Consider the following 22414-nt stretch of genomic DNA (forward strand, 5'->3'; position numbering starts at 1 on the left):
TGCTGGCACCCCTGGAGTGCTTGATCCAGTGCTTCTGGGTCATGGAATAGGGGCTGGAGCAGTGAGTGAACAATGGAGCATCTGCAATAATCCTAAGGAACAAGGGGATGGCTCCAGCTTCCAGCTCTGCACCACAGCCTGAGCCCTCCGGAGCAGCAGATCCAGAGGCTGCGTTGGGTTGAAGGGACCTCAAAGCTCCTCCAGCCCCAACCCCTGCCATGGGCAGGGACCCCTTCCACTGGAGCAGCTGCTCCAACCCCCTGTGTCCAACCTGGCCTTGAGCACTGCCAGGGATGGGGCAGCCACAGCTGCTCTGGGCACCCTGTGCCAGCGCCTCAGCACCCTCCCAGGGAACAGCTTCTGCCTAAGAGCTCAGCTCAGTCTCCCCTCTCTTGGGCAGGTTCAAGCCATTCCCCTTGGCCTGTCCCTACATCCCTTGTCCCAAGCCCCTCTCCAGCTTTCCTGCAGCCCCTTTAGGCACTGGAGCTGCTCTCAGCTCTCCCCTTCTCTTGTCCAGGCTGCCCCAGCCCAGCTCTCTCAGCCTGGCTCCAGAGCAGAGCTGCTCCAGCCCTCGCAGCAGCTCCATGGCCTCCTCTGGCTCTGCTCCTAGAGACAGAGCATGATGAACTCTCCCATCCCATCCATTACCCCCTTTCCCACAGGAGCATTTCCCTTCTTTACCCAGCAAAGCCCAAAAGTGGGGAAGAGAAACGAAGAATAAACTGGAGGCCAGGTTAAACCGTTACTCACCATTTTAATACTGCCAACAACTAGAACAGATGGGAACTGTACACGAGACAAACCGGGAGAGAGAAGGCGATGCAATGGTTCAGCAAAGGAACATACTGAGGGCTTCTGACTGTTAACTACAGGAAGAACGATGGCAAAGGGGAGTTTGGCACCACATATACAAAGTAAAGGCATGCTTGTCCATAGGGATTGGGAGGCTCCAGACAGAAAAGGCCATAGGGAAAACGCACAACAGAATTGCCCACCGCTTCCACCCACACCCACAGCAGGAGCTAAGGGGTGAGGAGATGCTCTGTAGCAGCACGTGGTCCCCAGCCCCTTTGGAGCTCTGGTTCCTCTCCAAGGGGGGCAACATGTTCAGATGAGGCTGATCCCATAGAATGAGTCGTGATGTGGGGATCAGCACAAAGCACGTTCACCCCTAAAGCCTCCTCCTGCTGCAGGAGCTCCTTTGGGAATCCTTTGGGAAGAGTGGCAGCAGGATGGGAACACGTTACACATGGGAAGAAGCCGTAAGAGCTCTTAGGATCCTTTAAGGAGCTGCAGATATATTAAATCCTGACCATACCAAGTGTTAAAAACAAAGAGTCCCTGCTAAGAGGACTGCTTCCTGCATGAGCTGCTCACGTGTGCATAGTTAAGTGAGTAGTTTTTGTAGGGTTTTTTTAGGTTTTTATTCTGAAAACAAGATTTGTTTGCAAAGAAAGAACTGAAAAACCCGTCAAGGCATTGTTATCCTGATGGAGGAAAAGACACTAACCTTAAAACCAGACTAGTGGCGGCTTGTTAACCAAAGGAAAGAGAGAAAGCTACATATTGAAGGCCTGGAATCCAGCACCTCGACTTCCCAACAAGCTGTACACATCCGAGACAACACCATCGGAGCGACGTCGGGATGAGGCCGTCACACGAATGGTTGCTCCACTCCATCCTCAAGGAAAAAGGTCCCTACTAGAGAAGATTGTGCTAAAGAATGCAACGTTCCTCATGCTGGTTTGCGTTGCCCTGGTCCCCTTCATGCTGCTGCTGTCCCCAGCGAGGCAGCCGAGAGGCTGGCTCTCAAGTCAGCGCGTGGAATAAACTGGGATGGAAGGAAAGAGGGAACGTTTAGGGAGGTGCAAGGCAAAGCCTCAAGCCCCAAGGTACGAGCCCAGCGTTACCTTCTGCCCCTTTGCTGCTCAGTAGAGCCCACACTCCTTCAGGTTGTTCTTAATGATAACATCTGTGACAGCATCGAAGACAAACTGCACGTTCTTGGTGTCGGTGGCACAGGTGAAGTGGGTGTAGATCTCCTTGGTGTCTTTTCTTCTGTTCAGGTCTTCAAACTGACACTGGATGTAGGCAGCTGCTTCCTCGTACGTGTTGGAGCCTGAAAAAGAGAAGATCCCTGTCTTTGGCCAGCACTTGACAGCAGAGAGATCTTTTAAGCACACATTAAGCCGCTTGCAGCCATCTGCCTTATCCAGCTACAAATCCAAATCCACCATTAACCCCTTCTGGTAAATCTGGAGGCTATTCCCAGCTCCTGCTCAGTGACCTTGGACAAGTCACTCCCTGCTCCAGCCTCCTGCTGGGATCACTGGAACCGGCTGCTGTGCTTCGTGCCTTTCATCCCAGACTGCAAGGGGAAGGCAGAATCCCTGTGTCCAACCTGGCCTTGAGCACTGCCAGGGATGGGGCAGCCACAGCTTCTCTGGGCACCCTGTGCCAGCGCCTCAGCACCCTCACAATGAAAAGCTTCTTCCCAGTATCTCATCCAACTCTTCCTTCTTCCAGTTGGAAGCTGCTTCTCCTCATCCCATCCCTACAGGCCCTTGTCCCAAGCCCCTCTCCAGCTTTCCTGCAGCCCCTTTAGGCACTGGAGCTGCTCTCAGGTCTCCCCTTCAGGAGCCTTCTCTTGTCCAGGCTGCTCCTGGCTCCAGAGCAGAGCTGCTCCAAGCTCTCTCGCAGGCAGAAAGCACAGAGTGCCCTTGATGTGATGGAGAGCAGCACATTGCTGTTTGTACTCCAGCCTGTGGAACAGCACAACAAAGGCTGCTCTGAACCACAGCCATGAATGACCACAGCTCTCCCAGGAAAAATGAGCTATCAGCGAACAAAGAGCCCAAAGACTCTGCCCAAGAGACACAGTTAAAGGAACAGGGAAGAAGATTTGCTTTTGAGTTATCCTGGGTTGTGTTGGCTTCAACTGACTCATTCCTGGGGCTGGTGACATAAATGTGTGGCTGCTTGCTGAGCCCTGTCTCACCTGTGTACTCTGGATAGCAGATTGTTAGTGGGCTCTTCTTAATCTTTTCCTCAAACAGGTCCTTCTTGTTCAGGAAGAGGATGATGGAGGTGTCTGTAAACCACTTGTTGTTGCAAATGCTATCAAACAGCTTCATACTCTCATGCATCCGGTTCTGGAAAATAAAGGGAGAAGGAGGAGATGTCATTCCAGAGGTGATAGGGGAGGATGGGGTGGGGACAGACAAGATCTAGTGCAGAGGCCAGGCTAAGGAGGAAGAGTCACAGAACCCCAGAATGGTTTGGGTTGGAAGGGACCTCAAAGCTCCTCCAGCTCCAACCCCTGCCACAAGCAGGGACCCCTTCCACTGGAGCAGCTGCTCCAAGCCCCTGTGTCCAACCTGGCCTTGAGCACTGCCAGGGATGGGGCAGCCACAGCTTCTCTGGGCACCCTGTGCCAGCGCCTCAGCACCCTCCCAGGGAACAGCTTCTGCCTAAGAGCTCAGCTCAGTCTCCCCTCTCTTGGGCAGGTTCAAGCCATTCCCCTTGGCCTGTCCCTACATCCCTTGTCCCAAGCCCCTCTCCAGCTTTCCTGCAGCCCCTTTAGGCACTGGAGCTGCTCTGGGGTCTCCCCTTCAGGAGCCTTCTCTTGTCCAGGCTGCCCCAGCCCAGCTCTCTCAGCCTGGCTCCAGAGCAGAGCTGCTCCAGCCCTTGCAGCATCCCCATGGCCTCCCCTTGACATCCTCCCTGCCACCAGAACAGGGCACAACCCTGAGCAGGGTCAGGTCACTCCCTCACTCCCCCAGGACAGATTTGTTTGCATAGAGATGCACGCACACCCCAAGGGCAACAACTCAAGGCACCTCCCTGCAATGAGGAGCATCTCCTTTATGCTTCCCAGGGCAAGCCACTGCAGGCTGCTGCGAGGTTCCTCCTCTTCGGATGAACAGCACAGCAGTAACAAGAGCAGTGACCCAGAAATGCACCCACCCCCATGGAGGACAGGCCTGTGCCTGCTTCCACCTCCCCTTCCAGCAGCCAGCTACTGGGAACTCCTCAACATACCATCTCCTCATCCTCGGCCAAGACGAGGTCGTAGTCGCTGAGGGCCACGCAGAAGATGATGGCTGTCACCCCTTCGAAGCAGTGGATCCACTTCTTCCGCTCCGAGCGCTGCCCACCAACATCAAACATCCTGGGGGAGGCAGAAGAACCAGCTCAGAGGACACAGAGACCTCCCCCCCACTGTGTTGGAAGGGATGGAGGGGGCTCAGCTGAGGACGCAGCCTTCCATTAGCGAGGCTGAGAGCTCCAAGCCCCCCCCTTCCTCAGGAGAGAGGGTTTCCAAAGCAGGATTCCTGTTCTCCAGAGCCACTCCAGCAGGAAGAACTGGCTGTTACCTCCGTGGCTGCCCACGAGCCTGCTGATTCACCAGGGCACGCTCCATTTGGTCTCTGCCTCCTATTTCCTTAGCAACAATCTATGTGCTGGAGTGGACTCCAGACATCAGGCTCAGCTCTGGCAGGGCACTGACACTGGAGCTCAGGAAGGATTAGCTGGAACCACCTGAACACTCCAATCGGGAGCAGGGAACTCATGGGGTTTAGAAGCAGTTTCATGTTCCACATCATCCTTGGGAGCTGCAGAGCTGCTCCAGGGCTCCTGCCTCTCCTAAAATGATGTCCTTTGAATCGGGTCCTGCTCAGCAAAATGCTCTGAGCTGCTCTCAGGTCTCCCCTTCAGGAGCCTTCTCCTGCCCAGGCTGCCCCAGCCCAGCTCTCCCAGCCTGGCTCCAGAGCAGAGCTGCTCCATAGTCTCCTTTGGACCTGCTCCAGCAGCTCCAAGTCCCTCTTGTGCTGTTTGTCTCTGTTCTCCCATCAAATCCATGCAGCAGATCAGGTGTTAAAAGCAACTTTTTGCATTTCTGCTGTTGCTCTTTCAAACTGTCTTCAAACACAAGCTAAAAACCAGCAAACAGACACTTATTTAAAGGCTCTGAGCAACAGAGACTTGAAAACATTGCCACAGATAAAGGAAACTCGCCCAAAGTTTCCTTACATCCCATTAGAGGACACAAGTGACACACAGGACTCTGGGCTGGGTGCTAGGAGCACACTTGGGGTCTAAAGCAAGGAGTGTCTAATGGGCAAAGAGCAAGGAGCAGAGCTAAAGGGCAAACTAGAGCCACTACAGCAGGAGCTCCATTAGTGATACATAAAGGGACACTGCCACATCCAGGCTCAACATCTGAGCCCAGCAGAGCTGCATTTAGAAGGTGGAGAGGACAAGGAAGTGCCATCCTCGGTGGTGGCCTGTCCCCAGCATGCTTGCTGCATGCCAGGCAGCACAACCACCATAGAGGCACGACCAGGACTGCAGGGAGAGCTCCTGCTTCAAAGCAAGGGGTTAAATTCGCCCTCAAAACCCACTCAGTGTCCTTTGAGTGTGTTTGTTGGCTCCTCTACCCAAGCCTGGAGTACCTGTGCTGTGCTTCCAACACAAAAGCAGCTGAAAAGAACAGAAGAAGGCAAAGAAGAGTCAAACCAGTGCCTCCAGTGAACGATGCTGCTGGGGAGGGAGCAAACCAGAGGCAGGAGGACTCTTAGGGCCCAGTGTGGGACCTGCCACTGGCAGCACGTGCTGAAGCCCATGGCAGGGGGGGGGACAGGCTCTGCCCTTCACTTACTTGAAGTAGAGGTCCTTGAAGGTGAAGTGGGTCTCCACGATGCCGGTGGTTTTGACCCGGGTGCGCAGAACATCCTGCTGGGTGGGAATGTAGGTCGGCTGGGATATCCGATCCAAGTCATTGAGGTAACTAAACCAGGAGACAACACAGGAGGGGCTATTTTAGTGCACTGCTCACCATGAATCTTTTATGAACTGCAGGAGAACGGCAGCACAGAAGCATCCATCACCTCCCCCTGGTGCAGACCATGCCATGAGCTAACCCCCCCCTTCCAGCCTGGCTCTATCCCAAGGGCTGGTGTTGTGGTGCTTTGGGGTTTAACCCTTCCCCACACGTCCTTGCAGCTGGGAGTGAAGCTGATAAGCAGCCAGCACAGAGCTGCTGCTGCAGAGGCCATGCCAAGACTGGTATCTCTTGGGGCAATTCATAGGCAAGGCCTTTGGCCTCAAAGCTCAAGGCAATAAATCCAAGGGCTGACTTTTAAAGGGCAAGGAGACGCCAAAGGAAGCAGGAAGAAAGAATGAAGCATCAGGAATAACTCCTAGGACAGGAGGATTCATTCACCTCCTGCAGCAGCAGGGAGCAGCCTGAGGGCTGCTGGAAGAAGCCACAGCTCCACAGCATCAAATCAATGACGCATTGTGACCCCAACTGACTCCAGCTGCAGCAAATGCAGCCCTGAGGGGAAGGACTTGGGGTGCTGGGGGAGGAGAAGCTCCCCATGACCCAGCCCAGACCCCCCCGTGTGCTGGGTGCACCCCCAGAGAGAGCAGCAGGGCAGGGAGGGGATCCTGCCCCTCTGCTGTGCTCTGTGAGACCCCCCTGCAGCCCTGATCCAGCTCTGGGGCAGCAGCACAAGAGGGACCTGGAGCTGCTGGAGTGAGGCCAGAGGAGGCCATGGAGCTGCTGCGAGGGCTGAAGCAGCTCTGCTCTGGAGCCAGGCTGAGAGAGCTGGGCTGGGGCAGCCTGGACAAGAGAAGGGGAGAGCTGAGAGCAGCTCCAGTGCCTAAAGGGGCTGCAGGAAACCTGGAGAGGGGCTTGGGACAAGGGATGTAGGGACAGGCCAAGGGGAATGGCTTGAACCTGCCCAAGAGAGGGGAGACTGAGCTGAGCTCTGAGGCAGAAGCTGTTCCCTGGGAGGGTGCTGAGGCGCTGGCACAGGGTGCCCAGAGAAGCTGTGGCTGCCCCATCCCTGGCAGTGCTCAAGGCCAGGTTGGACACAGGGGCTTGAGCAGCTGCTCCAGTGGAAGGGGTCCCTGCCCATGGCAGGGGTTGGAGCTGGAGGAGCTTTGAGGTCCCTTCCAACACAAACCATTCTGTGATTCCATGGTTCTGTGCCAGCCTGGCACTGGTTCCACACGGATCCATCACTCCCAAGCCACCACACCTGCCAGCTGCAGCATCAGCCCATATCAGCTCTAAGAGACACAGGCTGCAGGAGCAGGATGCTCTCAAGTGCACGGCCTTCAGCTGGTACAGATAAGAGCTCTCCCCTCCTCCCCACACACACCAACCTTGGCATGGGATTCCCCTAACAATGCCCTCATGTCTGCTTGCAGCACTGGAAGGAATCAAGGCCAAAACTGGCTCTGAAGGCTTCAGACAAAGCACTTATTATGAAGCATGAAGCAGAGCTGGGGGAAGGGGATTGTCCCCATCCCACTGGTGGCAGCAGCTAACAGGGGCCTGCAGCAGAGAGAACCAGCTCTGGTACCCAGGATGCTTTCAAGGAGCATCATCACCAGCACTTGTGCTGCCTGGGAAACACAAACAGCATTTGGCCTGCAGAGGAATTCACCATCCTTAGGCAAAGGCTTCCTGCAGCGAGAGGAAAACAGGGAAGAGCTGGTGAACCCCCTATTGCATGGAAGCATAGAATCATGGAATGGGTTGAGTTGGAAGGGATCTTAAAGCTCAACCAGTTCCAAGCCCCTGCCATGGGCAGGGACACCCTGCACTAGAGCAGCTGCTCCAAGCCCCATCCAACCTGGCCTAGAAATGTTCAAGTATAGTTTAGTATTAGGAATATTAGGAATAGCCATTTTAATATTAGGAATATTTAATATCTGAACAGGATTTAAGGAATTCCTTTCTCTTGCCTCCTCTCCCCCTTCATCCAACTGGGTTTTGGCAGCTGAAGCAAAGCAGAAAACAAGGAAACAGTGAAAATGTCCACGGAAAGGGAATGTTGTGGGTCCCTTTTAGCAATGTAAATGCTTGTCTGGTACAGTGAGGACAGAGGCACTGCCTGTGGCATAGCCCCGGGTGAAAGAGCACATGGCAAAGCCTGGAGCTGTGATCCCAAGGTGGGGCTGCACGTTGGGAATCACAAGGAAGCACCATGAGGACCTTACTCTGCAGCTGGAGCTTGACAGCAAAGGGAAAAGAAACCCACATCAAAGAATCTAGGTTGTCTCCAGCAGCATGTCAGGGAATGCAGGGCAAAGCTGCTGCTTGGGACCAAGACAGGATATGGCCCAAGGGAGAATGGGGATCAGAACTGATGTTAATGGCCTGTGACTGCAGAGCATTAATCACCTCCAGTGTGTGCAGAGTGGGGTCTGCATGGAATGGGAAAAGCAGCAAGGAAAATCACTGAAAGCATTAGAGCAGCTCCCAGGGCCTTAAAGGGGCTGCAGGAAAGCTGGAGAGGGGCTTGGGACAAGGGATGTAGGGACAGGCCAAGGGGAATGGCTTGAACCTGCCCAAGAGAGGGGAGACTGAGCTGAGCTCTGAGGCAGAAGCTGTTCCCTGGGAGGGTGCTGAGGCGCTGGCACAGGGTGCCCAGAGAAGCTGTGGCTGCCCCATCCCTGGCAGTGCTCAAGGCCAGGTTGGACACAGGGGCTTGGAGCAGCTGCTCCAGTGGAAGGGGTCCCTGCCTGTGGCAGGGGTTGGAGCTGGAGGAGCTTTAAGGTCCCTTCCAACACAAACCATTCCATGACTCCATGCCTGTCTGCTTGCCAATATTCCCAAGGATCAGACAGAGGTAACAGAAGAGATGAGGAAGCAGCACTTCAGTATCCCCTTTGCTGCAGCATCAAGCAGGGTTTGCTCTTTGTTGCCCCAAGCATCATGCACACAGGAACGAAGCTTCCCCATGGCACTGAGTCCAGATGGGAGCAGGGATCTATGGAACCATTTGCTCCCATCATAGTAAAGAATAACGGGAAGCTGCAATAAGACAAGTGAAAATACAGATGCTGAGTGTCCATTCCAGTGCTTGAACATCCACAGGTCAGACCAAGAGTTACTCAACTGCTCCTCAAGACAGAAAATAAGGAGAAAACACACAAATCCCTGTGTTTCCAGACAGATCCCCTGGATTCATGTCACCTTTGGGAGCTCCCCCAGCCATGACACAGGGATTAGGACACCCCAGTACACTGGTTGCCTCCTCTCCAGCCTGCCAGGGCAGCTCTCTGATGGGCAGGATCCCAGCCTGCACAATGGGAAGTGCTCAGCAAGGCAGGACAGAGCAGGAAGAAGCTTTGGGAACAATGGGATGCTGCTGGGCAGGCCCTGCCTCCTCCTGCCACCACCTCATTTCCTGACCTTCACAAGCTTTCACCCACATGTTCCTCTTTTTGCCCCACTTTGGGTGTCTCAATGAGGCTCTGGGGCCTGATGTGCAGGGAGGAGCAGCCCCCAGGCAACCAGAACCCACAGCACAGCTGGAAAACCAGTGGAAACCAGTGGGCACATGTTGAGGCTGTTAACCCCATATGGAAAGGAGAGGGAAGCAGGCAGGTCTGTAGCTGCACGATCATGCCCTGCACTGAAGGAACCAGCTCCTGGTGTTTCCCAACCACAGAGTTGCTGGGATACAGAGGCTCACACTAACCCTGCTGCAGAGCAGCTTCCTGTGGTTTGGGGCTGGGAAACCAAATGCTCTGCTAGCAGAAACACGTCATCCTTGGGCAGAGCTGACACCAGCACAGCACAGCAATCCCTCACCGGAGCTGTGCTGCACACACCAGGAGATAATGGGACATGAGTTGGGGGGAGACAGGTTGTCCAGGGGGGTTGTGGAGTCTCCTACGTTGGAGATACTCAAGGCCAAGTTCCTGTGGGATGTACTCGAGGTTACCCTGCTCTTGCAGGGGGTTGGACTGGATGATCTGTCGAGGTCCCTTCCAACCCTTGGGGTTCTGTGAGGTGCTCAGGAATGCGAAGGACCCATTGAAATCCAGCCAGGAAGGAGTCAGGTCAAATGAGCCATCGTGAAAGCAGGCTCATGTCCTCAGCTCCAAATCTGCTCTGCTTCTGACCCCTTCCTATCCTGTAATAGAACCAGCCTGGTTTGGGTAGAAGGGACCTCAAAGCTCCTCCAGCTCCAGCCCCTGCCCGTGGCAGGGACCCCTTCCACTGGAGCAGCTGCTCCAAGCCCCTGTGTCCAACCTGGCCTTGAGCACTGCCAGGGATGGGGCAGCCACAGCTTCTCTGGGCACCCTGTGCCAGCGCCTCAGCACCCTCCCAGGGAACAGCTTCTGCCTAAGAGCTCAGTTCAGTCTCCCCTGGGGCAGGTTCAAGCCATTCCCCTTGGCCTGTCCCTCCAGGCCCTTGTCCCAAGCCCCTCTCCAGCTTTCCTGCAGCCCCTTTAGGCACTGGAGCTCTCTGAGGTATTGGAACACTGCTGTATTTTCTCCCCTCTGCCTCCATTCTCCTCATTCACAAAACCAGGCTTCCCCATCTTCAGCTTCCTCCTTCAGCTCTCTCAAGCACTGATGCTTTCTGCCCTAGATCTCCACTCTAGGAGCCCTTCTCTGTACCTTTTTGTTAACATTCATCCCCCTCATCTCTCCTTCCTCCTCCCTTTGAAGCTGAGGTTTCCTCCTGGCACTCTGGAACAGCACACCCGATGCCAAGAAAGCCTCTTGTCAGCTCCTCACCTTGATCCAAACCCAAGCTTGCCAAGGCAGTACAAATACAGATGAATCCTGCCTCCTTCCCCAGCTCAGATGTGCTCTGTGCAGGAGCCTGCAGGCACCTGAGCTCTGACACATCCAAAGCTCCTTCCTAAAGAGCTCATTTTTCAAAGGCCTAAAGCCTGGCTCAATAAAGACAAGTTTCCAGCCGGACACCAGGAGGTAAAACTCAGTCCAAGCCACCCTTCAGAGCCTCACAGGTTGGTTCTGCAGAGACCAAGCTCGTGCCTTCTTTCTACTTATAAGCACAAAGTGTTTTGCTCATTCAAATCAATCCTTCCCCCCCCAGCAAGGCTCTGGGAAGGGCTGAGGCGCTCACAGAGCCTCACTGAGCAGCCAGCAGCAGCCCATTGCTCCAGGCAGAACTGTGCCAGCTGGGAAAGCAATCACCTGCAGTTCAGAATGGGCACAAGCAGCAGGTCTGGAGCTGGGCTCAGTGAGGCACAGGGATGGAGAGTGAGAGCTGCTCAGGGGAAGGATGCCAGGGCTGGGGCAGCCTGGACAAGAGAAGGCTCCTGAAGGGGAGACCTGAGAGCAGCTCCAGTGCCTAAAGGGGCTGCAGGAAAGCTGGAGAGGGGCTTGGGACAAGGGATGTAGGGACAGGCCAAGGGGAATGGCTTTACTGTGGGTTTTCCCTCCCTTTACCACAGAATCAGCCAGGCTGGAAAGGCCCTTTCAGCTCATCCAGCCCAACCATTCCCAGCACTGCCAAGGCCACCCCTAACCCATGGCACTGAGGGCATGGGGATACTTGCAGGGATGGTGACTCCTGTTCCAATGCCTGAGCACCCTGTGGGGCAGGAATTGTTCCTCAGCTCCATCTAAACCTGCCCTGGTGCAGCTTGAGGCCGGTTCCTCTTGTCCTGTCACTTGACCAGTGACCTCTTCTTAATACTACACACAGAGAGTAAAACTGACTTTGATGAGCTCCAGCACCAAGTCCCCTTGTAAGCTCAGCCCCGTGTAAACCAAGTGAGAGCTCCTGTCCCCCTCCAAGCTCACAAAGGACCCTTCACCACCCAAATCCCATCCTGCTTCCAGCCTCCCTGATCCTCCCAACACCATCTGGCTCCCTGGGAAGAGCCCAGGAGCTGGGAATGGTTTCTTACTATGACGCAGAGTCGTTGAGCTGATACTCCCTGGATCTGCTGAAGCAGGCCTGGACTCCAGCATCTCTCCACAAGCGTTTAATGACCCCAGCCAGCTCGGTGGTCATCACTCCCTCCTCTGCACTGCCAGCTAACACGAACAACTGACGTGCATCGTCCTGCAGACAGGGCAGAGCAAAAGCCATTAGGAGGCAAACCCACAGACAGGTCCACAGACATAGCAGGGTTCAATATCAGGGTGATCCCAAGGCCTGCAGGCACTGCTCTGAGGGATCACAGTCCCCCCTCATGCTGTCCATCCACTCTTCTGCCCCCAAAGCATCAAGGTACTGCAGTCAGAAAGGCAAATATGGGGCAAGAAGGTCCAGCCCATGGGGTGAGACTTGTTGATCATGGGTGGCACAAACAGCTCTGTGGCTGCAGGGCTCGCTGCTCTGAAGCACCAGGCAGCATTCCCACTGGAAACAGGAGCTTTTGGGAATGTTTAAGAGGAGGGAAGGATGCCAATGGGCTACTGAGACTAATGAAATGAGCCACAGAGGTTTTTCAGTTTAAACACTATTACAGTGCTCTGCAGTACAGCAAAAGCAAGCATTGGGTGTTTGTGGGTTTAAGGCTTTGGGGACTTGTTTGCTGCAATAGCTGTAAGGGAGAGGGGTTGTTTAAGAAAGCTTTTCACCAGGAGATGGGATGGACTGATCAGGACCCAGGTGGTTGCTCTGGAACATGAAACATCCTTCTCAGAAGCCTTGGAGCCACACTTCCCTCTTCTACAGGTTACCAAGCAGAGTCTGGAAGTGAAAGCCAGGCCGACCTCCATCCCATTGCTGCTTGCTCCAAGCAGGAACAGACCTGGCAGCATCCTTCTGGGAGACTGCCCCATCCCTGCAGTGCTTAAGGCCAGGTTGGACACAGGGGCTTGGAGCAGCTGCTCCAGTGGAAGGGGTCCCTGTTGTGTCCAGTTGGAGCTGGAGAAGCTTCCAACCCAAACCATTGTGTGATCTAGAGCAGCAGCCACACAACAGCCCAGGTTAATGGGCAAGACATGAAGCATCCTGGCTGAAGGGCACATCATAAGCTCAGAACAGCTGTGGTTACATCACTAGAAGCAGAGCAGGTTACTTCTCCATACATTAACTGTAAGCAGGAGGAATTAGAGGCAGACAGGAAGAGTCTGAGGCTGAGCACCACTGTGTGCACCCATACACGCAACTCCTGCCACCTCCACATTGCCAGGGGCCCTGACTTCCCATTCAGCCTCTGCTGTCCCCATCCCCAGGGGTGTTGAAGGCCTCTTGCCTTCAGTTTGTGCCATGGGAAGTGTTGGAGGTGACAGTGGGAACAAGCCAGGGAATTGGCACAACTGGGAAGGTGGGGAAAACACCCCAAACCCAAGAGGAGGAGCAAGAGCAGTGAAAGCCATTACGATTGCTCTGGCGAAACGTCAAGTTGAAGCAGCAGGATGCTGTGACACTGCTGCAGGCTGATGTGAAACCCTTCAAAGGTGAGAACTGGATTCAAAATCCTAGATTAGACTCAGGTTTGTGGGTTGGGTGTTTGTGGGGGAGCATGCAAAGGTTCTTAACCATGCCCTTAGTGAAACACTCAACACTTGGCACTGATAACACTCAACAGATGATAAAAGGGCTTTTGCTGTTGTAGCTTGTAACAGACATTCCCTCCGATATCCAGGCTACATGAACACAACTCCCAGCACAGGCTCCCACTGAGAGAAACAAGTGCAGTACTTACAGCTCTGGCAACCTCCCCAAAGTCTATCTTTAGCCTGCCCATGGCTCTGATGATGGCAATGATGGACTGGATGGTATTGCTGTAGACGACCACTTTATACTGCTTGCACTCGTCCTCCGAGTAGCCATCCTCATGAATAATCCTGGAAGAGAGCAAGCTGTCATTGCCAAGCCAAGGCAAACAGGCTCCATGGATCTCTCAGCCGCTCTCACTTACTTCATCTGCTTCACAATGGTGCTTTTCCCAGATTCTCCAGCACCTGCAAAGCAGCAAAAGAATTCCTGTTAGCAACCATGTGAGATGGAAAGGAAAGGCAGTGAGATCCCCCTTGCAGCAATGGGTACAGCTCTGGTGTCCTCAGCATCAAAAGGACATGGGGTTGTTGGAGCAAGTCCAGAGGAGGCCATGAGGATGCTCAGGGGCTGGAGCAGCTCCTGTATGGAGCCAGGCTGAGAGCATTGGGGCTGTTCAGCCTGGAGAAGAGAAGCTGCATGGAGACCTCAGAGCAGCTTCCAGTGTCTGAAGGGGGCTATAAAGATGCTGGAGAGGGACTATTCATCAGGGACTGCAGTGACAGGACAAGGGGTGATGGGTTCAGACTGAAACAGGGGAGTTCAGGTTGGATCTGAGGCAGAAGCTGTTCCCTGGGAGGGTGCTGAGGCGCTGGCACAGGGTGCCCAGAGCAGCTGTGGCTGCCCCATCCCTGGCAGTGCTCAAGGCCTGTGCTTGGCTGTGAGCACATTCACACTCCACAGCCTCAGCACTTCCAGCCCCGGAGGAGCCCAAACCCTCCCTGTGCTTTCCCACTCCCACCCTCCCCATTCCCTGCATCCAGGGGCTGCCATCTGAAAGCTGCAGCTTCCCAAAGCAGCCGTGCTCAGCCCCAAGAGCAGGATTCACAGGAGCCCTTTGAACACAACCTCTGTGCCTTTCACTTCTGCCCTCATCTTCACAGTCATTTCCCCTTTAGATCATTGAAAACAATGTGCTGCAGCAGCAGCAACCGACCTGCAGTGCCTGGCATCTGCCTGACAACACAGCACCAGGGACACGTGTGCCCTGACAACAGCACCAGCTTGCTTCTACCCCAGCACTGCAAACTGTGCTCATTTAACCCCTTCCCTTCTCCTTTCCAACCTCCCCTGCTTCAGTGGTGCTTGAAAGAGCAGCACCCATCCCCTCAGAGGTTCCTGCAAAGGCAGAGGAAGGAAACAGTGTCCCACACCCTCTAAACCTCCCTACTAACACACACAGCACAGCCCTGGCTCTGTAGCAGACACTGCTCCAAGGCCATGGAGGAGGACTGAAGTCACCTCCTGTGGGACCCCATTGCTCCTGTGGGACCTCACTTGCTGCTCCAGCTCCTCTCTTTGCTCCTGCATGAGCCAAACCCGACGGTTCCTCATTAAACACTCATTTAAAACCATCTGTCCTGCAGCTCCAGCCTCATTCCAGAGCTCCCACTGGGCTGGCAGCTGCTGCTGCTGGGCCCAGCTCAATTGCTCATCACAAAACAAGCATCAGGGCTGCCCAAGCCTATGCTGAGGGACCTGCACTGCATCCTCCCACCAGCAAACGGCTTCCTCAGGGGCCTCCCTCATTCAGGACTCTGCTTCTCCTCTTCCCCACACCAAGGCCCACAGGACTTTGCATTTTACTCCTTTCCAGCCCTGAGCATCAGCACCAAGTGCAGCTGGGTCAGGGCAGCCCTAAGCACAAAGCTCCATAGGGATGTGCATTGGATGGAGCAGCCCAGAGAGGGACTTGGGGGTGCTGGGGGAGGAGACACAGGTTGGACACAGGGGCTTGGAGCAGCTGCTCCAGTGGAAGGGGTCCCTGCCCGTGGCAGGGGTTGGAGCTGGAGGAGCTTTAAGGTCCCTTCCAACCCAAACCAGGCTGGGATCCTGGGATCTTCAGGTCTCATTTCTGTTCTTCTGTGCTTGAACCTTGTCTAAGCATCTGCAGATGTCCAGAGCACACCAGCTGCTGTTCACCTTTTCCCAACTCACTGCAGTGGCTGGAAAGGGTTTACATAAAGAAATCCATATTGGAAGTACTCAGTAAACAGCTTTTATCGTGCACCTTCTGTTCCCTGCTAGCACGAAGCCTCCCTCACTCTGGTGCAGGGTGTTCCCAGGCACAATGTGGCTTAAACCTTCAGTCAAGGACCTTTAATGGAAGCAAGAAAGATCAGGGTGTTAAATACTGCTCCAACCTACAGGAAAGTGATGCTGTGCATTAGAAATGAAGCTGAAGAGTCACACTGAAATGCTTCTGGACACTGCAGGCAAAGCATCAGCCCCTGGGCTGGCCCAGGGACCAGATGGGCAGCTCAAAATGGTCCAAACCCCATGAAACTGGATCCTACTGGGCTCAAACCCAGGGAAATGGGAGCATCGCTGGGATGTTCCTGACTGTAAAAGGAAAACCCAAGCTTTGCTCTTTGCTGGGGTCAGCAGAGCCACGCAGGGATCACGTTTGGGGCAGGGTGACCCAGGCAGGGATGTCGTAAGCAAAGGGGAGAATTGCTTCAGAAGCTGGACTTCTCCTTCCCTAAATTAGCAGCTAAGAACGTCCTCATCCTGCAGCTCATCCATCCCAGAGCCTGTCCCACCGCATGGATGCACTCCTGCATGGCACAGGGTCAGGATGGATCCGGTCCCAGCGCCCAGCCTGGCTCCAGAGCAGAGCCCTCGCAGCGTCTCCGTGGCCACCTCTGGAGCCAGACCTTGTCCTCACAGCATCCTTCAGCACCAGAAACCAGAGCCTTTCCCCTCCAGAAGCCACCTGAGCTCCACAGCACCCAGGGAAGAGCTCAGCACCATCAGAGAGCGCTGGGGAGCCCTGGGTGACAGCCAACAGCCACATCCTTTTCCTGGGGAGGGAACCTCAGCAGCTCTTCAAGCACTCAGAGACTGATGCATACATAGGAGGGAAATGATGTCCCAGGCATTTCCCTGCAGGAAGCAGAGGCTTTCCTGCAGCCAAGCCCCCGGCATGCCCATAAACTGGAGATTAAAGGGAAGAGAGCAAGGAGCAAGCTCCCAAAACACAGCTTAGACTGGGAAGGACAGGTTGACACAGCACTGGTGCTAAGCAGCTCCCATCAGCCCCTTTGGGACACAAGGCAGGTCGGTCAGTGCCTTCCAGCCAGGAGCATCCCGGTCACTGCTTGAGAGCATCAACCATCTGGTTTCTGTGTGTGGTTCCAGTGAAGCTGCATTCCTGTGCTCCAGGAGAGGGATTCCCTCCCCAGAGCTGTGCAGCATCTGACTGTGTGTGCAGAGGAAGCAGGTCACTGCTGTAGGAACCCTCAAAGATCCACAAGCACCAGGCACATCCATGCAGCTGAGTGAGCAACACCAAACCTGAACCATCAGAGATGTTCCTGCTGTAACTGCAGCAACAGCCCCAGCAGCGTTCACAACCTCAGCTTTGCCAGACCATTCCTGAGGCAGGAGGATGCTGTGACCCTTCCTGAACTCTGGAATGCAGGGGAATTCCTTGGCAATTCCAACATCCCCTCAGGAATAACCCAGCTGTGCCACTTGAGGGTGATGCTGGGAGCTGAGGGGCAGCTATGGGGTGATGCTGAAGAGCCTGGATGTGGTCCCAGCCCCCCCTGTGACACCCCAACCTCACCCATGTCCCCTCTGAGAGGCCAGAAAGGGATGAAACCAAGAGCATCAGAGGTCAGCCCCTAAATACCAAGGGAGCTGTTGGAGCAGGAGGCAATAAAGCAGCACAAAGCCACTGGGCATCTCCTTTTGGCCACATTTATCCCATGGCAAGCGAGCACAAATACTTCTCCTATGGTAGGTTTCCACAACTGGATTGTATTCCATATGGAAAGGCTCTTCCCCCCCCCCCCCCCCCCAGCTATGACCACTTCCCTCCTGCTTTCCAACCTCATTGTGCTGCATTCCAGCCCTGCCATCCCAAACTCCTTGTATGGGTATTTCCAAGCTGCCATCCAGGGAAATATTCTTCCCATCTCCCCTTGCCAAGTGCTTATTTATTCTAATGCATCCCTGGAATGCTCTTGGGTATCACGAGGCCAAGAAGGGCTCAATAGCTACAGACCAAAGGCAGCGAGAGCCGGTGAAGGAGGCAAAGGGGAGAATTCCCACCTGGAGCACTGCATCCAGCTGGGATACAACCCAAGAGGGACACAGCACACACTGCATGATGTGGCTTTAGGCTGCAGCTCAAGGGAACATCTCCCCTGGCTGCCCCCCCTGGTGCCCCCTTCTCATGCAATGGGCAGATCCAGGTCTATGCTCTTTACACTCAGGAGCAGTTTCCAGGGATGCTGGAATGTCCCAGAGGCAGCCAATGTCTTCCCTAATGTGCCATGACCAAGCCCCTAAATGCCATGGAATATGGTTTGCATCCCCCAAATGCCACGAGATAACATATTCAATGCACAAATGCCATAGAATAGCAGTTCTTCTTGGGCAGGACTGACACAAGTGGATGCTCTCGAAGAGATGGGATAAAAAAGGCACCATCTGCTCTGCTGGGAAACTGGAATGGGTGAAAGACACCAGAGAAACAGGCAAGCAAGGCCCAAAAAATGGGAGTCTTGTCAGAATCAGAGAAACTTGGAATGGTTTGGGATGGAAGGGACCTTAAAGCTCCTCCAGCTCCAACCCCTGCCACAGGCAGGGACCCCTTCCACTGGAGCAGCTGCTCCAAGCCCCTGTGTCCAACCTGGCCTTGAGCACTGCCAGGGATGGGGCAGCCACAGCTTCTCTGGGCACCCTGTGCCAGCGCCTCAGCACCCTCACAGGGAACAGCTTCTGCCTCAGAGCTCAGCTCAGTCTCCCCTCTCTTGGGCAGGTTCAAGCCATTCCCCTTGGCCTGTCCCTACATCCCTTGTCCCAAGCCCCTCTCCAGCTTTCCTGCAGCCCCTTTAGGCACTGGAGCTGCTCTCAGGTCTCCCCTTCTCTTGTCCAGGCTGCCCCAGCCCAGCTCTCTCAGCCTGGCTCCAGAGCAGAGCTGCTCCAGCCCTCGCAGCAGCTCCATGGCCTCCTCTGGCCTCACTCCAACAGCTCCAGGTCCCTCTGGTGCTGCTGCCCCAGAGCTGGATCAGGGCTGCAGGGGGGGTCTCCCCTTCACACAGCAGAGGGGCAGGATCCCCTCCCTGAGCTGTGCTCACGCTCTGCGGGTGCACCCAGCACACAGAGGGGGGGTCTCTGCTCTCCATCTGCTTGCTCAGTTCTTCAGGTCAAAGCTATTTCAGGACAACCTTCTGCTTTCCATTCTTTCTGCATGAATCCACAGGAGCATCTCCAGCGCCTGAACCCAGCAGCACTCCTGCAGGCTCAGCAATGGGGTGCTTCAGGCACAGCCAGTTCCACACCGGCTGTACCCACACACAGACACCGCTGGGACAGGCAGGAACCGGCTGCATTTGGCCCTGGGACAACACCGTACACCCAGCAATGGGCTTTGTCCCCCCCGTCACCCCCCCAAGCATGGCATAAGGTGCCAAACCTTCTGCCAGGCCCTGGGGAGCAGAGCTGAGGATCCAGGTGAGCTATCCAGCCACAGCTCCTGCACCTCCTCCATTCCAGCTGCTCATCCCAACTGGAATGATCCCATGCGGTTCCCGACGTCAGCAGGATCGTGTCTGTGCCTGCAGAGCAGCGCGTCCCTGGAGGCCATGAGGAGCAAAGGGAGGTGCTGAGAGCAGGGATGGCTCCCACATTCTGGAAGCACCGGCTCTGGGTTCCCTGCTGCTGTCAATGGGTGAAACCATTCCCAGCTCCCGAGCGAGATGGGACTTCCACACGGAACACTGCTTCCAACACACGGGCACTGCCTTGGGTCAGGGGTTGTTCCATGCTCAGGGTTGTCTTATACAACCCAGAAGCTGAGGAGTTGCTCAACGGAGGAATTGTGAAAGGAAAGGATTGGGAAGGGCCTGAAATCCCTGTGGAGGAGCTGCCACACCAACAGCTCTGGGATTGCCTTTATCCCAATGATCCTGGGGTTATCACAGCACCAGAGCACCTCCTGCATCCGAACCACCCCTGGGATGCAGGAATGATCCAAGGTGCTCCAGGAACATGGAGCACACAGCTCAAACCCTCCTTCCTCCCCTGCCCAAGGGAAGCTGGTGCTTGTGGGAGAGCAGACGAAGGCAAAGACCCCAAAACCCTTCCAGTTTTGGCTCCATCGCTAACTCCAGCTTGGCAATGCTGCAGCAGCAGGACAGGAAGGAGCATCCATCCATGGTAGGAGCACGAGCCTCCTCCTAACCTACATAACCCTGCACAGCACAAACCAGGGCAAGAGACGTTAGCAGAGCCAGGGAAGGATGTGCGGATGCAATGCCTATCCATGAAGAACCACATCCCCTAAACCTCCTGGAGCCCCATGGCAACAGCACCAGAGGGACGTGGAGCTGCTGGAGCGAGGCCAGAGGAGGCCATGGAGCTGCTGTGAGGGCTGGAGCAGCTCTGCTCATGCAGGGAGTCATGGAATGGTTTGGGTTGGGACCTCAAAGCTCCCCCAGCTCCAACCCCTGCCATGGGCAGGGACCCCTTCCACTGGAGCAGCTGCTCCAAGCCCCTGTGTCCAACCTGGCCTTGAGCACTGCCAGGGATGGGGCAGCCACAGCTTCTCCATTCAACCCATGCCAGCATCCCAGCACCCTCAGCAGAGAACCTGGGAGAGCCTCTTCTGGAGCATTCTCTAAGGCTCCCAGTGCAGGGACGAGACATTCCTGCTGCATTCCTGCATCTGGAACTCCCAAACAACCTACCAGGAGGTACTGCTCCATTATGCTCCCAGTTCCCACTGAATCCAGAAGAGCTCATTTGGAAGGGACCTTCCAGGACCTTCTTGTCCCATTGCCTGCCTCGGAGCTGACCACATTGTCAAAGGAGTATCCAGATGGCTCAGGGCATCACCCACCTCTCAGGAAGCCTGGTCCAGGCTCTCAGGGAAGGAATCCTCACATGCTGGGAATTTCCCAGCTCAACTCTTGAGCCATTCCTCTGGGAAGCAGGGAGAAGAGCTCAGCACCTCCTCTCCCCTTCTCCTCCTTGTCTCCAAGCAGATGAGCCCCAAGCCCTCGGCTGCTCCTCACAGGGCTTCCACGCTCACAGCACCACATGCAAGGGTTCTGCTGCCAGCCAAAGCCAAGAGCTGCCCATAAGGCAGCTGCTCCTTCTAAAGCCTCCCCTGCTCCGAAACCAGTTCTCCCATTACCTTTATGGGTACTCCCTCCCCTCCGCCACCAGTCAAGTCATGGCCCCAAAGCCCTCGGAGCCTTTTCACCACCACCACAATAAGCACAACCCATACAGAACAAACCTGAGGTAGAAAAACACAAAGGAAGAATTGCTCCATGGAGAGAAGGTGCTCACAAACACCTGGAGAAGCCAGGATCATCCGGACACGCAGCCACCAAGCTCCCCATATACACACAAGGTGGGAAACCTCAGAGCATATAATGGAGAAGGAAACCATTCCCCTCGGCCTGTCCCTACATCCCTTGTCCCAAGCCCCTCTCCAGCTTTCCTGCAGCCCCTTTAGGCACCGGAGCTGCTCTCAGGTCTCTTCCAAAGAGAACTCTTCCCAAGGCCAGGATGTGTTGAGCCGGGAAGCACATGGAAGCACAGGGAAGCACAGCTCCCTCCCCATGCTGTGTGCACCCACTGAGGCTGTGGCCACCCCATGACTGCAGAACCAGCCAGGGCAGGGCAGGGTGACACCAGCCTGTGCTCAGCCCCGTGCCCAGGCAGCTCCATCGGTGGGGAGCACCCAATGGGATCACCGGAGCCACTCACACAAAGGGCACCTGTGGGGTGAGGAACATGAGCCCCCGGAGCCGTCTCCATCTCATCAAAGGCTTTAATCCCCCGACCCTGTAATAAGAAGCTCAGCAGCCCCGATGCCTCCATCCCTGTACCCCACATCCCCGGAGCACCCATCCTCCTCCGTGCAGCACCCCGAGGGGCACTGATACCCCCCCAGGGAGGGATCACAGCCACGCTGGACACTGCAGAGCGTGGCGCATCCCATGGGATCAGGAGCCCGGTGTGTGCAGGGACGAGGCCACACCAGGAACGGGACGGGGGGGGGCCGCTCAGCGCTGCCCTAAGACACAAAGGCTGGAAGCAGCCTCACGCCGGGACCCCCCATGGCTCCGGGGGGGTGGGAGCCCCCGCTCTCCATCACTGACCCCCCAGGACCCCCCATGGCTCCGGGGCGGGGGGGGCAGCCCCCGTTCTCCATCACTGACCCCCCGGGACCCCCCATGGCTCCGGGGCGGGGGGGGAGCCCCCGTTCTCCATCACTGACCCCCCGGGACCCCCGTTGCGGGCCCCTCCTCACCGAGCAGCAGCAGCTTCACCTCCTTGGCCGCCTTCTCGCCGTCCTCCCGCAGGTTCCGGTCGATCATCTTGCTGCGCTCCACGGCCGCCTTGTCCTCGGCGCTCAGCGTGCAGCCCATGGCGGCGGCCGGGCACCGGCGGAGCGCAACGGGAACGGGAACGGGAACCGGGAAACGGGAACGGGAACGGGGAACGGGAACGGGAAACGGGAAACGGGAAACGGGAAACGGGAAACGGGAACGGGAACGGGAACGAGAGCGGAGCGCGGCTGCCTCAGCCCGGGCGGCTCCTCAGGCGCGCCGGATATCCGGTTGCGGCGCAGGGCACGACGGGAAGTGTAGTCCCCCCCTCCCGTGGGGCAGGACAGGAGGGGACTTCCGCCTCGGTACCGCGGGGCATGATGGGACCGAGAGGCGGGGGATGGACGGGGCACTGCCGGTACTTCCGCCTCGGTGGAGAGAGGCATTATGGGATGCGGGGGGGCCGCACTTCCGGCTATGTGCCGAGGGGCATGATGGGAGTTGTAGTCCCGAGGGGGGGCTCGGCCTCCCCCGCCCCACACCCCTCACAGGGGGTCTCCATCCACACCCCACAGGGCCAGCTCTGCCCCATGGCTAT

The 22414-nt window shown here is 56.0% G+C and overlaps 1 protein-coding gene across 1 annotated transcript; it reads right to left on the reverse strand.

The window, feature by feature from the left end:
- Positions 1 to 734: 734 nt before the first annotated feature.
- GNAI3 (G protein subunit alpha i3) lies at positions 735 to 22116 on the reverse strand. The gene is made up of 9 exons (XM_034069787.1): positions 21798 to 22116; positions 13665 to 13707; positions 13449 to 13590; positions 11697 to 11854; positions 5663 to 5791; positions 4042 to 4171; positions 2999 to 3152; positions 1911 to 2119; positions 735 to 1831 (listed from the first exon to the last, which is right to left on the reverse strand). The coding sequence occupies exons 1-8, from the start codon at positions 21913 to 21915 to the stop codon at positions 1929 to 1931; spliced, it is 1065 nt and encodes a 354-aa protein (XP_033925678.1). The 5' UTR covers positions 21916 to 22116; the 3' UTR covers positions 735 to 1831; positions 1911 to 1928.
- Positions 22117 to 22414: the final 298 nt, after the last annotated feature.

The sequence above is a fragment of the Melopsittacus undulatus genome, chromosome 16, assembly GCF_012275295.1.
Source record: "Melopsittacus undulatus isolate bMelUnd1 chromosome 16, bMelUnd1.mat.Z, whole genome shotgun sequence".
Classification (NCBI taxonomy): Eukaryota; Metazoa; Chordata; class Aves; order Psittaciformes; family Psittaculidae; genus Melopsittacus; species Melopsittacus undulatus.

Bases quoted from the DNA above. Each gene is read 5' to 3' on its own strand.
- GNAI3 (XM_034069787.1), bottom strand. From the start codon at position 21,915: ATGGGCTGCACGCTGAGCGCCGAGGACAAGGCGGCCGTGGAGCGCAGC. The intron at 13,591-13,664 runs GTAAGTGAGAGC...GCTCTCTTCCAG, and splicing joins ACCATTGTGAAGCAGATGAA to GATTATTCATGAGGATGGCT. The intron at 2,120-2,998 runs GTGAGACAGGGC...TCTCTTTTTCAG, and splicing joins CTGCTATCCAGAGTACACAG to GCTCCAACACGTACGAGGAA.